This window comes from Leguminivora glycinivorella, chromosome 20 (genome assembly GCF_023078275.1).
Source record: "Leguminivora glycinivorella isolate SPB_JAAS2020 chromosome 20, LegGlyc_1.1, whole genome shotgun sequence".
Lineage (NCBI taxonomy): Eukaryota > Metazoa > Arthropoda > Insecta > Lepidoptera > Tortricidae > Leguminivora > Leguminivora glycinivorella.
In genome coordinates, this window is record NC_062990.1 from 9520021 (window position 1) to 9538523 (window position 18503).

Below are 18503 nucleotides of genomic sequence, written 5' to 3' on the forward strand. Positions count from 1 at the left end.
GTAGCTATAGCATAACTTTACCTATAGATACGAGTAGGTTCCCTTACATGCAGCAATCCGACAACCTATAGGGCACGGCAGACTGCCTAGGTCATTCCAAATCTAGAGCAGAGCACAGCAGGAGAAGTATCCCCACCTTTTTTTTACGGATTGGGAATGCAGTTGCGCACGCTGTGTGGGACTCGCCGTTGCTTTCCCTTCTCCTGGCGAAAAGGGGAGAAACGGCCCTATCCACTAAACCCACTCCGGCGTTTCACCCTCTTTTCCGTGAAGAAGACAGACCGACACCAGACATTACTCATAGGTACATAGTATAGGGCTTAGAGAGACTTGATGGTCAGCGACACACATGTCACCTTGGATTTGAAGACCGAAGATAGAAATCAGATTGGGACATTGGACGTGTTAAGTGAGCATGTGGTAGAACCTACCAAGGAGCATTAAATCACTACGTTTTAGTACCTACATCCATTTATATAATATATTATGTATAGGTACTAGAGACAAGCGGCTCGAAATGGCCAATACCTAAATAGGTGCAAAAATCGAGTCATGTGCACGAACGCGAGCTAGTAGTGCAGTCTACGTAGAATTCCGGTTTTTTTTAGTTTGAATTCCGGTGCACGACTGCATGAATCCCTATTTCCTCTCTACGGCATGTAGCCAAGAATACAATCTTAGTCGCTGCGTAGCGAACAACACGTAACTGACTGTGTCACACCAATACGGCTTTAATGAGGTAATTTTGCGCAACTGGAATTTTAGAACACTTTTATGGCATAAGTAATAAAGACTCATGCATAAAATCACGCAAAGTTTTTTCGACTAGTAAAATTATAGGGACAAAGGTTTATCGTCCATATAAAACTTGTATTTCGCGCCTTTTTTAGTGACTAGATTTGCTTGACCGTCTATAATTTTAACACGAGACCTCCAAGCAGTCACAAAATAAGGAATCTTTATAGGAAGACGGACGGACGAGCAATAAAGTATTATGTTTTGTTTTGAGTTAATCCTAAAAAAAACCTGCTAATAAAGAAAACGCCCATACCTAATATAACAAACATGACTAGGCTGTATGGCACAAAGCTTTAGCCAGCCGCAACACTAAAAAAAAATTGACAGCTGTCATTCATAACATAACTGTCATTGTTATGTCAGTCAATTCGTGGATCAACCTCCAAAGACATTGTCGAATTTGTCAAATATTTCAATTGAATTGAAATATTTTTTGCGGCTTGCATACACAGTTAAGATAATATTACACGTGATTACTTCTGTTATTAACTCTTTGATGCCACAAACGGGAAATCCAAAACACAGGTAACAGACGTACTGTGCTTTCGAAGAGAAGAACCCACAAAAATGTCTCTAATCAAGAAGATTCAACTATTTCTTAGTTATTGGTACCAAAGATATTTGCTGGCGACTGAATTGTACATGGTGGAGCCTTGGGAGAAGGTTGTCATACGTATCCTTTTTAAAAATTATATTGGTTTTGAAATCAAGGTGTGATTATCAACAGAACCATGAGTCATGGCACTCATGGCATTTTTTATTGTTTTATTGCTCAAGTACACTTACATTCCTCAATCGTTTGAAATTACTTTTTCAATCTTATTAAGATAAGTGACAAAGTCCAAAGGCGCCTAGCCTTTCAATATTCAAAGATAACATACACAAGAGAATGTCAGGTCTAATTATAAGGACGCGCCGCATAAGCTGAAGACCTGTGTTCGATTCCAGGGTTGGCCACCTGTGACCAGGGACCGGAACCGCTTACCATAACCGGGGTTTTTCATAGGCTTATTTTAGAAGTTGTTTTAAAAACCCCAACCATAATGGTAACCTTTTGTAAGGGTGACTGTTTGATAGGGTAAGCCTATCTGATACAGTTAACTTAATTAACCTCTAACGAAAACCAAACCCAGTCTTAAAGGTTACCCTATCATTTTAATTATTAAACCGTTTAAGTAACTTTAATCTCTGCGCACATTGAAATTCAACTTATTATTGAATAACCATAGCGAGTAGAAGCTCATACGTATCGTCTCTAAACAAGTTTATGTCGATTCAAATAACGTAGCTTCATGTCGATTCAAACAATATTGGACTTTAAAACCTTACACTAAAATTTAAAACATAACTGACCTTAATTATCATAGCGTGTTTTGGCATTGAATGCATTCGTAGCGCGCGCCGGGTCGTTCTATTGTTTATCTATCTTACCTGTGCGTTTCCGAACAATTCTAGTTTTAGCTTTTTAAAGATCAACCTTTTGTTTGGCCGTCGGACCATCTCAGCAAAGACGCTCATACTCGAGAGCAAATTTTAGTAAAGAACTAACTAAAAAAAATATTGTGAAAGAACAAAGCAAATAATTATATCGATATCTTACGATTAGATAATTGAAAACATCTTCTCAATTGGGCTTTGTTAAAAATGTCAAAATAGCTATTTATGCAACAAGTGCGGAAAGTAGGTGATTTCTGATGAGTGTCATATAAGCCGATGCGAGTCGGAATTTCGGAAATCATCTTTGCGCACATGTTTCAAAGTTTTCAAACAATGCTTTACTTTGCATTGTGCGAGTAAATAAAAAAACATAATAAGACAAAATACTTTAGTAATTATTAAAATTAAAAGTTATGTTAGTACAATTTTCGAATTTGAAAGACTTTGGTTTTATGGGACTTATATTAGTAAAGTTCAAAATAAAATAAAAAAATTGAAAATTAAAAAGCACTAGTGCGGAAAAGTATTACTTTCCACACGATTTTTATGGGACTGATAGTGAAGTTAAAGTTAAGTTTAACTTCACTATCAGTCCCAGTCATCAGTTAAGTTAAAGTTAAAAGCAAAATAAAAAAAAATGTTAAAAGCACCAGTGAATATTGTGGAAAAGTACCTACTTCTTTCCGCACAATTTTGCTTCATAGAAAACGCACTTTTCGAGCACATACATTCTAATAGCTATTTTTATGGGACTAATAGTGAAGTTCAAAATTTAAAGAAAAATGAAAAGTAAAAAGCACTAGTGCGGAAAAGTACTTTCCGCACGATTTTGCTTCATAGAAAACGCACTTTTCGAGCACATACAGTGCTATTTTTATGGGACTGATAGAGAAGTAACAAATTAAAAAAAAAGTAAAAAGCACTAGTACGGAAAAGTACTACTTTCCGCACGATTTTTCTGGGATAGACAGTGAAGTTCAAAATTAAAAAAAAAATTAAAAGTAAAAAGCACTAGTGACTAGTGCGGAAAAGTAGGTACTACTATCCGCACAATTTTGCTTCATAGAATACGCACTTTTCGAGCACATACATTGTAATAGCTATTTTTATGGGACTGATAGTGAAGTCCAAAAAAAAAAAAAATTAAAAGTAAAAAGTACCAGTGCCGAAAAGTACTCTACTTTCCGCACGATCTTACTTTATAAAAAACGCACTTTTGTAATAGCTATTTTTATGGGACTGATAGTGAAGTTCAAAATTAAAACTAAAAAACACTAGTGCGGAAAAGTACTACTTTCCGCACGATTTTCCGGGGACGGATAGTGAAGTTCAAAATGTTAAAAAAAAGAAAAGTAAAAAGCACTAGTGTGGAAAAGTATTACTTTCCGCACGATTTTGTTTCATAGGAAACGCACTTCTCGAGCACACATACATTATAATAGCTATTTTTAATACAGTTGCTCAAAAAGTGCCCGTTTTTTGGCTGTTTAGCGTGCGAGAAGTTGTATTTTACGAACTAGTGCGTAAAAAGTATATACGTTCCATTTTACGACTACTTACCGAACTGTTTTCATATTAGTCTAGTTTACTAAGACAGAATAAAACTATAAACATACTATTAAGTGATTAATATTTAAAACGTTAATATTTCATATGTAATTGTTTACTTTTAGTCATACTAAACATAATTTATAAAATGGTTAATACTTTGAAAAATCGGTCATAATGAGTCGTGTAAACAGAACATGATTGGAACGAAACGCGTCTTCTACTGTCAAAGTAGAGGCGTCTACCATGTTTTAACTTAATGCACGTTCAAAAAACCTCAATATGTTACGCGATTTGTCATAATCATTTTACGTTATTTGCAATACGTCGGGGCATAAATGGATCGATTAAATTAAAATGTAGTTGTACATTAAACAATCGTCCCAAATCGTAAATGTTTATGTTTTTATGGCACCCAATGAAATAAATTATGTTAGATGAATAGCAAACTCGAAAATATGCACGCAAGTTTAAAAGCTTCAAAAATACGCCTTTGAATTGTCAAATAATCCGTCAATGTCCATGGGAAAAGTGATAGTTCGGATGGTTCGGATTGTTTTATTTCGTTGTAAGTAAGTAGTAGTGTTTTTTCGCAACTGTATTAAAAAACGTCGTTCGTCACACGTGCGAGAATGTCATTCTTCACACGTCCCGAGATTTGCCACTCGCGTGCCGCTCGTGGCAAAATGTCTCGGGACTCGTGAAGTAATGACATACTTCTCGCACTTATAACGAAATGTACTATTTTATGAGACTCATAGCGAAGTTCATAATAAAAAAAAATTAAAGTAAAAAGCACTAGTTTGAAAAAGTACTACCTACTTTCCACACGATTTCTCTGGGACGTATAGTGAAGTTCAAAATTTAAAAACATTTGAAAAGTAAAAAGCGCTAGTGCGGAAAAGTACTACTTTCCGCACAATGTTGATACATAGAAATCGCACTTTTCGAGCACATACATTATAATAGCTATTTTTACGGGACTGATAGCGAAGTTCATAATTAAAAAAAAAAAAAGTAAAAAACCCTAGTGCGAAAATGTACAACTTTCCGAACGATTTTTCTGGGACGGATGGTGGCCTTCAAAATTTAAATAAAATTGGAATGTAAAAAACACTAGTGCGGAAAAGTACTACTTTCCGGATGATTTTGTTTTATAGAAAACGCACTTTTCGAGCACATTCATTGTTATAGCTATTTTTATGGGAGTGATAGTGAAGTTCAAAATTTAAAGTAAAAAGAACTAGTGTGGAAAAGTACTACTTTAAAAGTACCTACTACTTGCTGCACGATTTTGCTTCGTAAAAAACGTACTTTTCGAGCACATGCATTGTAAACGCACTTTTTGAGCACATGCATTGTTATAGTTATTTTTATGAGACTGATAGTGAAGTTCAAAATAAATAAAAATTAAAAGTAAAAAACCGGCCAAGAGCGTGTCGGGCCACGCTCAGTGTAGGGTTCCGTAGTTTTCCGTATTTTTCTCAAAAACTACTGAACCTATCAAGTTCAAAATAATTTTCCTAGAAAGTCTTTATAAAGTTCTACATTTGTGATTTTTTTCATATTTTTTAAACATATGGTTCAAAAGTTAAAGGGGGGGGACGCATTTTTTTTTCCTTTAGGAGCGATTATTTCCAAAAATATTAATATTATCAAAAAACGATCTTAGCAAACCCTTATTCATTTTTAAATACCTATCCAAAAATATATCATACGTTGGGGTTGGAATAAAAAAAAATTTCAGCCCCCACTTTACATGTAGGGGGGGGGGGTACCCCAATAAAACATTTTTTTCCATTTTTTATTTTTGAACTTTGTTGGCGTGATTAATATACATATTGGTACCAAATTTCAGCTGTCTAGTGCTAACGGTTACTGAGATTATCCGCGGACGGACGGACGGACGGACGGACAGACGGACAGACGGACAGACAGACATGGCGAAACTATAAGGGTTCCTAGTTGACTACGGAACCCTAAAAGTAGGTACAAAACCTTGCTTGCTGTAAAAACCTACTTCATTTTATTCCCTTATAATATACTGATGAGTACGAGTAGGTCAATAATTATACTATCAAATACAGAAACTAAATGACGTACATGTCAAATGGTAATAACTACGCAAATTCGAGTGCATGCGTCTGAGACAAGCTCTATCTATAGCAAACCAGTTTAAATGTAGAAAGACAACAAACAAGGAACGGATAAAGCTTACCATAACTCAATGAAAACAGGTTTTAAAAACCCTATCGCGATAGGGTTTCGGAGTTAACTTAGTTAGTAGTTATGGTAACCTCATAGTAACAGATTCAATAAGCTTACCGTTTTAAAAGGTTACCTTTAAAAAAGCTTACCATTTTATTTAGTAAGAAAATTGATTGGGTAAGCAAATTGATGAAGTTAAGCCTAAAAAGGGGTTTTCCGGTCCCTGCCTGTGACATTGGTCATGTTTCCTTTGGTCAGTGGGTGACAGACACCCAGTAAAGGGTTAGAAATATGTCAGGATGTTATTTAAATTCATTAGATACAATATAATCAGTTTCCATAGTTTTATTTCATGAGTAACTTTCTCAGTAACTGAAGACAATAAGAATACCCATAAAAATTAAATATTGAATTAAAAAATAACAATATATTTTTTTATGAAATAGACAATGATGTAACATCAATAAAATTTTAATGTCATACTGACGACTGGTCTGGCTCAGTCGGTAGTGACCCTGCCTGCTAAGCCGCGGTCCTGGGTTCGAATGGTCCCGGTATGGGCATTTATTTTTGTGATGAGATGAGATGTGATGTTTTCTATGTATATAAGTATGTATTTATCTATTTAAGTATGTATATCGTCGCCTAGCACCCATAGTACAAGCTTTGCTTAGTTTGGGGCTAAGTTGATCTGTGTAAGGTGTCCCCAATATTTATTTTATTTATTTATGTATACTTGTTTTTGTATGAACTAGTTGTAATTTATGAAATTATTGTTTGTTCCTCGCTTAAGTGATTTGTAATCTTAGAGAAATAAATATATATTCTATAAGAATTGAAATTTCCTGAACAATTGTACAGATATTGTGTTTGCGGTCCTGTTGACTCTGTTCTGGTGGTTCAACAAGACCCTGGTTGTCGGCGGCATCTCCAGTTTGAGAAACACTGCTAGCGTACAAGCTATCTCGTGAAAGTTTTCGTAAATAATATTTGTTACCTATGTAACTTATTTATCTTAGGCAGTTGGTGAAGACATTGCATGATGAGTTTGAACTCATATTCACTGCCAGTAACTCGCCAGAACGCTCTGTTCATAGGTTGTTCTTTGCAACTTAAAAGTTTCAGCTACATTTGAGGTACCTACAGTACATTTTAAATATGTGGTGAAATAGTATTTTATGCAAAAAAGACGAGTGGCGTGGGTAACAATTTGAGGTAAAGCCGAAAATTGTTATTAAGACGCCACAAGTATTTTTTGACTCAGTTAAGTCAGTTTTCTACGACCATGCACTTACTTTTTAATAGTTTTCTAGAATAACTTTCGTGTAAATTCGCATTGTTCCCTGTATTTTGACTTGTCCTCTGTAATGATCCTGCACTCACCCTGTCGCTCGCACTCCCCCGCGCCGCCGCCAGCCCCCGGCGCCCCGCGCAACCACGCTATATCCCTTAAAGGCTACCAAACAATACTTTAAGAGCTATATCGTATGCGTGGGTGCGCGGGACGCCGGGCGGGGGCGGGCATCTTTTATGTAAGGTTTTAACGATCTATGCACGGCACGACCCTGTAAATGACGAATAACAGTTCGGGTGTAGAAAAAATAGTATTAAGGTTTGCTTACTAGTGTGGACAGATGCATGAAATTTGCCAGCTGCCTCAGATAAATGGTAAAACCTTTTATTATACTGGAGTAATTGGAGTCTGGTGCCTTAAGTATTAACATAAGTTTCCAGTTTTCACTATTATCTAAAAAGCACATTCCATATAATCTGAGAAAAAATGGGTTGTTTGTGTTTTGCATTATATAGCCAAATTCATTAGATTATTATTAGTATTATTTATTGAAAACATTGCCTATATGTATGATTTTGATTACCAAATTTCATTAGAACCAGACCAAGCTAAATTGACAATGATTTTTACACCTAAGTCTGCCCTACCTAAATTGCTGCAAAGATATCTTGGTCTGATCCTATATTTAGGTGTAGTATGTATGTAACACATGTTTATTGTAAAATATTTTATAATTAAAAAATAACCACTAATCTATTATTTTCATTATAAAAAATACCTGTTTATAATAGAAATTCCAGAGCACATCATATTAGTCATTACTTGTCATCATAAATTATTTAAGTTACATAAATGTAGTAATAGCACTAGCAGGCATGATTCTAATTTTTAGTTGTAAAAAAATTGCTAAGTAATAGATGTAGTTTACCCAATTATTTTTCTCGCTGCACATCCATACCAATATTATAAATGAAAAGTGTGTGTCTGTTTGTTTGTCCGTCTTTAAGGCTGCTTTCAAAAAAAACGTCAAAAGAATGTAAAATTGATAGTTTTAGTCGGTGAAATACTACACTTTCCGTTATCCAATAGATTTATTTAATTCAAGTTCCAGTTAGAGCATCTTATTATCTTGATTTTTCTAAGACTGGATTTTTGAAAACTAACTCACTAAATTAATTATGAATTTTTCTCTAATGCACGTTTAGAAAAACGCACGTATAGAGCTGACTCAGTCGATCTTATTTGTAAAATTTGGACAATTTTGAATATTAAAACGGGTAAATTTATAATTCGTATATCCTGTACCACAATCATTTCAGACTAGATTTTTATTTTAAGTTTTTGAAAAAGAGTAAACTAGCCTAAGGCGAATTCAATTTTTTTCAGAAATTACCTAAAATTAAGTGACAATTTCTTTGAAAATCTACATCACATCAAAGTAAGTTTTGTACTTAATTAATCTGCAACGTTTACTTAAATTGCTGTTATGCCTTAGTGATTATAAATTGCTATTATTGATTTTTGCCAATTTTTTGAAAACGAGCCTTCACCGGTACAAGTATTACCACTTATGGACATTTTCTCATATTTTGTTAGACCAAGTAGAAAAAGTCCTATAATGTGATATATATTTATAAACTACTCGCAAAGCCCTTTAATTTGATACCACACACGGTATGATCGAGCGCTCGGTTGCGATTTCACTATTTTTAACACGAAAGCCCTCTTAACGGCAAAACGGAGCGACGAATGAGGCTACTTTTTGTCTCTTTCTAACGCGAGCGAAGCTGCGGGCAAAAGCTAGTATTCCATAATCTCTACTGAATAATGAAATTGACTGAATGAGACTCCTCTGATAAAATAAGTTATTAATTAATTTAGGTACAATAAAACAAAATATCAAATGCTGCAATTTATTTAACTAAACATTCAGATAGCTGACACAATATCCATTAGCGTTTCGGAACCATTCCGGCACTTTCAACGACATTCGCTCCAAATGTTCGATCCCATGACAAAACATGCTCTTGGAAACCTCAGTGGATGTCACCGAAGGGTCGGCCAGCCAACTTTCAACTTCATCATTCAAACACATCTCCACTTTATACAGAATCTTCGTCAACAAGCTTGACTGTAAATCTATTTTGTCTCCTTGAATGTACTCCCCGCTATTCCTAATAACTTGCAACTCCTTGTCCATAATCCAAATTAGGATATATTGCTTTTTGTTCGCTGATATTGTGCACTCTAATACGAGTTTGCACATGATGGTGAATTGGAGTCCTAGATTGAATTCTTTGGCCATTTTTTCTATTGTGATTATAAAATCTGACGTACTGGAATGCGGTGATTTGTGGGAGAACACTGACGTTTCATTTCCATTGCGATCTAATTTTAATTCCGAATTGAACAGTTTGACTGTATCTTTAATTTTGAGGCCCAACCATGCCAAGCATCTATTGCAATGATATACTTCTCTTTTAGCATTAAACTTATTAGTTTTTTCTGATAAAAGTTTGTTGTTTATTATGAAAAAGGTCAGTCTGTGTAGGAAATCATTTTTGTTTGGTTTCATAGCTATTTCTGTAGGTTCTCCTCCGTGACAATGTCCATGGCAAAACCACTCGGACATATCAATATTTGTTGAAGGCAACTCCAAAATTCTATCAAATTTGATCACATTATCCGATATGACATTGCAACAGTTGCTGCAGAGAATCTTTACCTCATCTTTGGATTCGAAATTAACTTTTAATTCTTGTGTTTTCAAATTGGTTTCCACATTATTACTCGTTAAGACTTCATTGTAAAAATTCCCGCCATTTTTAGGCTCGGTTAGGATTCGAAAAGATATATTATTCTTATCTATTTTGAGACAGGACATGGAATTTGGTATAATTTGGCAGAATTCTTGTATTGGTATAACCGCCGTGACTTCATCATCATCGGAGTAACAATCCGATAGGCTTTCTATAGACGACAAACTATCTCGTCTCTTAGAATCATCATAATAATTCAATACAATACAGTTGGATTGTATGCTAATTTTCAGGTTGCAATTTTTCTTAAAATCAACCCCCATAGTAATATAAACGTTGCAACTTCGCAACCTAGAGCGCAGCTCCATAAAAACGCTTTTAATCAACATTTTCACTTACAATACAAAAATATTTTATTTATCGATTAGTTCAATATTCTCAATTCTCTGTACATGTCCGTTAGTTTCGTAGACTTTGAAGAGGTTATCCATTTCTCGAATGGTGAAGGGTAGAGTGACTTTCTTGTAGTAGGAGGGCATCATTTCGATATTGTCGATGACAGTGTCGAGGAGATGCGACTTCTCGGCATGAATGCCCGGCGCCTCGTGGCGCAAATACGTGAAGTGGATGTGAAGATGGTAGAAGGATGGTTGGTAGTGCAGGTAGATACGTAGCTGGCTGCCTTTTACGTTGTACTTCTGCAGAATTGCTTTCTGAAAAGGGAAATAGTTTTATGTCAAATATATGCTACTCGGGTGCACCAAAAATACGCTGACAACAGTTTTTTCTTCAGCAAGTTGATGATCAATAATTTTGATGAACATTATAGAGAGAAAATACACATATATATCTACATTATAGTTTGCAAATACTGTTTTATACTAGTCAAATATTTTCGAAGAATTAATTTCCAGGTTTTAAATGCGTTCGTTTATTTCGAGTTTGCTCCATTCTGTGTGCTTATTTAATTTATTTTGAATCTCTTTTTCTAGTTTATTTCGTGTTTATTCATGTCTAAGTTTCTTCAGAAACAATCTGAATATATTACGCTTTTATTGATTGCTAGCTTCGATTCAACCATGCATCACCATAACGTAATAATCGTGCCATAATGTTGTGATTTACAGATTTATGATAAGAACCTGCTTTGTATGCCACTCAATCATTCATAAGACTTCTATAAATCTTTATAAGTACCCGTTTAACGGTATTGCATTTAATATGCACAATACCATACCATACATACAATACCATATGTTTTTTTTTAATACTATGTCGGCGGTCACCGTAACCTATGGACGCCTGCAACTCAAACAGTGTCACATGCGCGTTGCCACCCTATTAGAAACTTGTACATTCCCTTTTACTGTGTTAAGTATGCAGCAAAAAGGAGTGCACAAGTTCTAAGGAGGGTTCGGGTTGCCGTCGTTGCCGACGACTCAAAGGACAATAGACGGAACAAGTTAGTTCCGTAAGTCCTCCCGTCATCAGCACACCGCACCCTCGTTAAGTATATGTGTCTCGGTGTATATGTGCAGAAAATGTAAATTTAAACAAAATGAACCAACTTTTTCGGTTATTCTACCCAAAGCACATAGTTTGTTAGATGAAACATGGCTTTAGGCACAGTATAATAAAGAGTATTATCATACAGTATGGCCACTCCCGCTCCCCGCTGAAAGTGCCGCCCACCCCCTCTCGGTTACCTCACAGTTACCGTCTGTCAAAAAAGCGAACAGTCTACCTGTCATATGTCACTCATACAAGCATAGTACGCGTTCACCTACACGAGCTTAGACTGTGTGCTAGGAACGCGCCTCTTTCATATATTTAATCGCCAGTGTCCGAGGTGTGCTTTAGGCATGCAAAAGGGGCCTGACATGGATTGTCACAATTTCTTTATTAAATTCTACTTTATTCAGAGTGATCTATTGTAGAAAAGTCTTATAACTGCCATAAAAATACTGTTTTAAAAACCATAAACTACTCACAGCTATATAAGAAGCAAGAGTTTAATCACCTAAAGTAAAGTAGCCAATACTTACTTTTCCTTCGTCCCTGATTCTCTTCAGTAGTGGTAAATGACTATCGTCCAAGTCTCTTATAGACTTGATGCCTTTCTGCCGTACTATCGCCAGCAAATACAGGGTTTCCTTCGTCAGTCCGTCCCACTTCAGGTCTGGGAGCAACACAAACCCTTCTTTTTCGCACTTATTGTCGTAAACGATCCTGTCCGCTTCACTTTTGCCTTCTAGTATGTTGTAGACCCACTGGAATTAAAAATAAAATAAAATATTTTTTTTTTTTTTTTTAATTATAAACTGGCCAGTGATTGACCTTAGTCGCACCTGATGGAAAGTGACGACAAGGCCGAGGTTGTAGCTCACTGGTTATGCACTTTTACAGACCCTTGATAAAATTAATTCAAAAATGTTATCTTTAGTGCTCAATATTTATAGCCTGTGTTTCCACAATGTCCTGCTTCGCTTTGCTGCTGAAAATTTCATACAAAATGACCCTGAAATGACTTACTGAAGTTTTCTTTAATGGGTGTGTTTACAAATGAAGTAAATTCATGTATTTGCAATTAGAATCCCATTGTCTTGTATTATAATTTTGTAATTTTTTGCCCATATCACCTACGGATGACCTTTTTATTTCATCTTATACCTATAATTGAGCAAATCTTGTACAGTCAAGTGTAAAAATATGGGTGTACACATCTTACTCAAAAATATGTCCTATAGCATCTTAGTCCGGTGTAATAAGAGCGTAGTACCATATTTATGAGACGATTATTTCGATACGTATTTTTGCACTTGACTGTATCTACATAAGGTGCATTTTCCATCATATCAAGATACCCCTTTCGAATTACCCCAGCATTTCTGTGATTCGAAATTACCTTAATGCACCTTAATGTATTGATATATTTCATGGTAATTAATGGTTGTAACAATTATGATGAAATTCACATTTTTAAGTTTTTATGTAAAACTTTGTACATTTAGGTAATTTTACCTGTAAATTAAACTGCTCCTTCTCCAAATGTGGCAGCGTTAGTTTGTCGTACAACTCCGGTGTCTCAAGCACAATGTGTACTTCTTGCTGGCTGAACTTCGCAATATGCTTCTCGGTGGCGGGATATATAATGGTTGTCTTCACACCTGCAATTTAAATAAAAATTTATGCATATTTGCTAATTGCGGCTCAACTTGAAACTCGGATAAATCCATACTGCTTTTAGGTTGGTTATGTATAAAAATATATGCAATCTCAAAAAGACTCAACCATAGAGCAGAATAGATTTACCTGAGTTTGAAGTTAAGCGACACAATTTATTAGTAAGTTAAGATACTCTAAGGCCAACATATGCAAACAAACTCTTGTTCAGTTTTTCTTACAAACTTTTTCCTTACATAATATGGTGGCAAATCTAACTGGCCTGGAGCACCCAATCCTTAAAGTACAGCTCTGGTGGTAGTCAAAAATCAATCTTCAGCTGTTACATAGTTCTCAAAAAAGTGAAAAGACAACTACATTAACCATAAAATAATAAAAACACTAACCATACCCAGCTCTGTTTATCATATACCATGTTTGAATCAGGAGCCAACATATACACTGTTTTTAAACCATGGAAACATGTTCCTTATATTAGTACATTTCCATAGATGCTTCAGAGTATCTTCTCAAAGTGTCTTTTGACCGAAAACTTGCTTTATAAGAGAAAAATTGATTCAATATATTGGTGGTCTACCTTAAGCTGTATTTCAGGAGCACTATCTCAAACTTTACAACTTATTCTTACAAGTTAAAAGGTTTTACTAGACTTACATTCACTTAATAATCTAATAAGAGAACAAGATGACGATTAGAGTAACATTTAATACGCAAATGCTGTTATCACGACTTAGCAAACACGTATAAATACGTCAAACTGATGACTAATGCATTAAGTTATGAAGAAACAAAGAATTTCTTAACCTGAACATACGGAATGCACTTTTGTTGTTATTACTCACCGTTCAAAGACGCCTTGGGATAACACTCGAAGTTTCCGTAAATATCGTTCTCAAAGAACGTACGCAGCTGGCTGTCTACGGAAAAATATCCGTCGTTGTCCAATTCCTCTTCCTTGAAAGCATTTTTCTCTAGAATCACTAATGCAACCCCACTCTTGTCCTTGAAATTCCCCTTCACACAAACAGTTTTCCTATTCGTATTGTTGTTAAGAATCTTCTCTACTACGAAGTCTTTCAATTCTAAGTTATTACTATTCCCGTTTACATCGTTTTCATTGCTAGATTTAATTTTCTTCGCGGAAGGCGGTTCTAAAACGTCGTTTTGGCAATTCCCGTCGGACATCTTGTGACAGTGTGCCGTCCTAAGGTAAAAGGCAGCTATTCGACATTTTGCCGAAATTGACTTATTGTAATATTCGTAATGTACAGGTTAAGCTGCATCGACCACTTTTTTCCGTTTTTCGATATGTTGCCTAGTTTCCGAGAAAATTTCTCTAAAAAGGCAGTATTTGCACTAATTTTCCAAGATTTCCTAGCCAAAAAAGCAGCTATTTAACAAAACTAAGCTAAATCAACGTATATGCAGATATACGTTTTTTTACGCTCTGGTTAGGTTGACATGTTATCCAGTATTACTAGCCTAAAAGTACGTAAAAGTGAAAAACTAGGCTAAAAATACGTACAAGACGTTATACGTAGTTTTAGCGTAGGATTTTGATCAATTTTTAAACTGATACTAGTCTAAAAAAGCGTATATACATTTTTTCTGTAAAAAATGTCAAATACGTCATTTAAGCCTAGTATCGCTCGATTGTTTTACAACACAATATTAGTCTATAAAAACGAATAAGTGTTATACGTTCTTCTTATTTTGTATGGGTGTCATATTAAACGTAAAAAAACTTTTAAAATGAGTGAAAGTGCTGCAAACTAGCCTATAAAACAGTATATGCTCCAACCTTTGTCAATCCACCCGCCAGCCGAAAGATACTTTATGCTATGGAAAAGCCATCAGTGACGAGCTGCGAGCACCGGCGCAGCTTGTGGCTGACAGTACGAGAGCGCAGCTGGCTTTTTCGCGCGAAATATTGATCGAAACCAAACGAAGTTAGGAAAAATACTGAATGATTGCATTTTTGATACGTTTTAACAATAATAACTATTGTTTACATTTCCTACATCATTTCTATTGTCATTTTTATTCGAGATACAAACATTTAACTCGATTTTCAGATATTATTGCTCGAAAGCAAATACGTCTTTTTAGCGTAGTTTGCGGTGGGAAAGTTGTTCGTATATAGTTTTTTTTGCAGCAAACACTATATGAGGTATATTAATATTCCACGGTTTAAGTATTTAACGTTATCCTTTTTGGTTTAATTTACAGTAAAACAAGTAAATAATTTGCAATTAATGAATGAGAACGTTAGAGATGAATGTTGATATAGAGAGGGAGGGGTAAATCCAAACAACGATGAATGGATTATGTGAAATAGGATATTAGAGAGAAAGATATGAGTGTTGAGATGACGAAAGAGGAGAATGAAAGAGGAAGACCTGTTCTACCTACCCCACATAAAATGAGATAAGGGTATGAGGAATAAGAAGGAGAAGTATTGGCAGTAGTCTACATTTTCAACTATGTTTTATTTTACAAACATGGAATATTAATATGAATATAATAGGAAATTGAATATGAAAATAACCATATTTTTGATAACCAGTATCAAAAAGCATAGGCATGTTCGTGTGAAAGTTAGGCCTATATAATAAACTTACGGGGTCATCTGCCACTGTTTCCAGAAAATCCATTAAATGACTATTTTGTTGTAGTCGAATTCAATTTATAACTAATTATTTTGATTGACTTTGATTTTGATACTCTCTATAAACTTTTGGATCGCAATTTTTGTATTGTAACATTGTTGAAGATTTTTATGGTTACTAATCCAGTCATTTCTGAATTGCTCGATGTTATCTGTTTCTTAGCTTAATTCATTTCAGGGTAGTTCGACGGATTTAATGTTTTCGCAACAAACTCGACATCATTCTCTTGATACCAGACCGGTACTTGGCGAGCGTAGTGAAAAGCAGCTTAATCGGACCAGAAGAATATTTGATCCCGTACTTTCATATACTTAAGCAGAACCTGCTTATGAAGGCATTCCTTCTTGTAAATCTAGGAATGTAAGTTTCCTTAAACAAAAAACGAATGGACAAATTGCTTGCCAAACCACTTTTTGCCCAAATTTTTCGCAAAAAATCATTTTATCGTAGGTATTTGAACCCTATCAGAGGTTGAGGTACCTCTTGGTCGTTTAACTTCCGAGCTCGAGTTTTGACGGGAGATTCCTGAGTTTGGATGCGTTTTGGATGTATTTGTTTCATGTATATAACCAGCCGCAGTGAATGACGCTCTTTAGCTTACTGAACTATTGCTACATATTCGCACAATCTCTAATAGAAATTGGTAAAATTGTTTTTTGTTTGCAAACTGTTCGTCACATAATAATTATATTATCTTTTTCTCTAAATTTTTTTATAGAAAAGAGCCAGGTTTTTGGAGCGACCATGAAATTCTTCTAAACTGTATGTATAATTCATGCGAAACCATTTGGTAGTAGGTAGTGTAAACTGCTTTCTAACTCACATCTTGTGCGGCCAATTTCATAGTCATCCAAATCCTTTGCAGATAGATTGGTCACAATTAAAACCCGTTGTTGTTCTACCTCTCATCTTGGCATTAAAATTACATAATTATAATTTATTTTGCCTCCAATTCTCAGAAGTGACGCGATAGATTGACATATGACATATGATATAAAAATTGACCTTTTTTTCAAAGCAAAATAACAAATTGACCTTTTTTATCATTACTTACTAACTTGTTTCCATTAGCAACGTAAGAAAGTTTCCACAAAACTCCGAATTAGTACACGTATGTTTAGTATACAGACGGCACTCTTATCATCTAGGCTTTGAGGAAAAATGACGATTAGATACTAATAATTGACTACTTACTGACTAATTTAAAAGAGCAGGTATTATTGTGTACTGTAAAAGTTTATTATATTATATTTATCACTATCCAAAAAGAATCGATAGATCTAGTTTTTTTTTTAAGTAAATAGGGACAGAATGGCGTTTTCTTGTTTCTTTAATACATACGTTTTTAAACGACGTATTTGCATTTTGTTCCAATTTCTTCCAAATATACTAATCTATAAAGCCGTATATACGATTTTTTTGATAGTATGCGTTCTTTTAGACTAGCAGTACAGTCGAAAATCTGGAAAACTCACTAGGATACTAATTAAAAAGGCCGAATAACTACGATACTGCCTTTAACTTAGAATCTCGAGTGCTAGATGGGCATTGTTGCTAAGCAATAAGATAGTATGTGATTATATACGGCGTTATAGCCTAGTTTAAGAGAAAATCCTAGATTAGAACACCGTATAAAGCATGTTTTACCGCTTTCTTGACTAGTAATATCTACCATTTTTGAAGCTTAATACTATGCAAAAAGGCTTTTATCGAATTAAAAAAAAACCAGTCGCTGTACAAACACACAAATAATGTCTAAAATAAGTAAACACTTATACCTACTATATACAAAAAGAAATAATGAAAAAAGTTAATCCGTTTTGTAGAAATTCAAAAAAAGAAGGTTTTTTGCGATTATCTCAAAACTAGCTTTTGTCGAATAGCTGCCTTTTACCTTAGGACGGCAGGTAAGTACTATTTATTGCAAACACTAGATGGCGACACAGGTCAAGGCTAAAACGAATAGAAAAATACACTATTTGAGTTTTTGTGGCGAAATGCGCGCCATCTCGTGTGGAGTAGTTGTGTTGTTAAGTCTGAGAATTCTTTCGCTCGATGTAGGTACTATTCATTTTTGAACTAGATGGCGACACATGTCAAGGATACGAAACAGAACCGAGCGAAGCTCGGTCGCCCAGATATTGTTATTTATTTTGCCATCAGATAGGTAGGTACTTAACACTATCTTTTATGTTGTAAGGTTTTTCTCATATACTTATAAGTATTATTGTTTTGTACTTAAACGAAAATTTAACTCTAATTTAATTTAACAAAACATACATTAGTTGCAAATGTAGGGACATAATTAGGCATTATAGGCACTCGTGTTTTAACGCATGTCGTTATGCACCAGTTACATAATAGTACATTACGATACAAGTGCGTAAAAAAGGAAGTTCGAAACGAGTGGCGATAAATTAAAACACGACCGAAGGGAGTGTTTTAAATCGACACGAGTTACGAATTTCCTTTTCGCACGAGTATCGTACGACGTTTTTCAGTACAGACGACTCTCCGAAGTTTCGACCTGGCATATAATGCACCACTTCTCGCACTAATGCGTAAAAAAAACACCATCTGTACTGAAAAAAACTATTCAATTTTTTT

At 35.0% G+C, this 18503-nt stretch overlaps 2 protein-coding genes across 2 annotated transcripts; one reads left to right on the forward strand and one right to left on the reverse strand.

Moving 5' to 3' along the window:
* Positions 1–1175: 1175 nt before the first annotated feature.
* On the forward strand, positions 1176–7038 carry LOC125237120. Its single transcript, XM_048144090.1, has 2 exons — positions 1176–1471; positions 6853–7038. Exons 1-2 carry the CDS (start codon positions 1366–1368, stop codon positions 6960–6962), a joined length of 216 nt encoding a protein of 71 aa, XP_048000047.1. The 5' UTR covers positions 1176–1365; the 3' UTR covers positions 6963–7038.
* Positions 7039–9184: 2146 nt separating this feature from the next.
* On the reverse strand, positions 9185–14418 carry LOC125237182 (m7GpppX diphosphatase). The gene is made up of 4 exons (XM_048144171.1): positions 14070–14418; positions 13066–13211; positions 12090–12314; positions 9185–10757 (listed from the first exon to the last, which is right to left on the reverse strand). The coding sequence occupies exons 1-4, from the start codon at positions 14410–14412 to the stop codon at positions 10458–10460; spliced, it is 1014 nt and encodes a 337-aa protein (XP_048000128.1). The 5' UTR covers positions 14413–14418; the 3' UTR covers positions 9185–10457.
* Positions 14419–18503: the final 4085 nt, after the last annotated feature.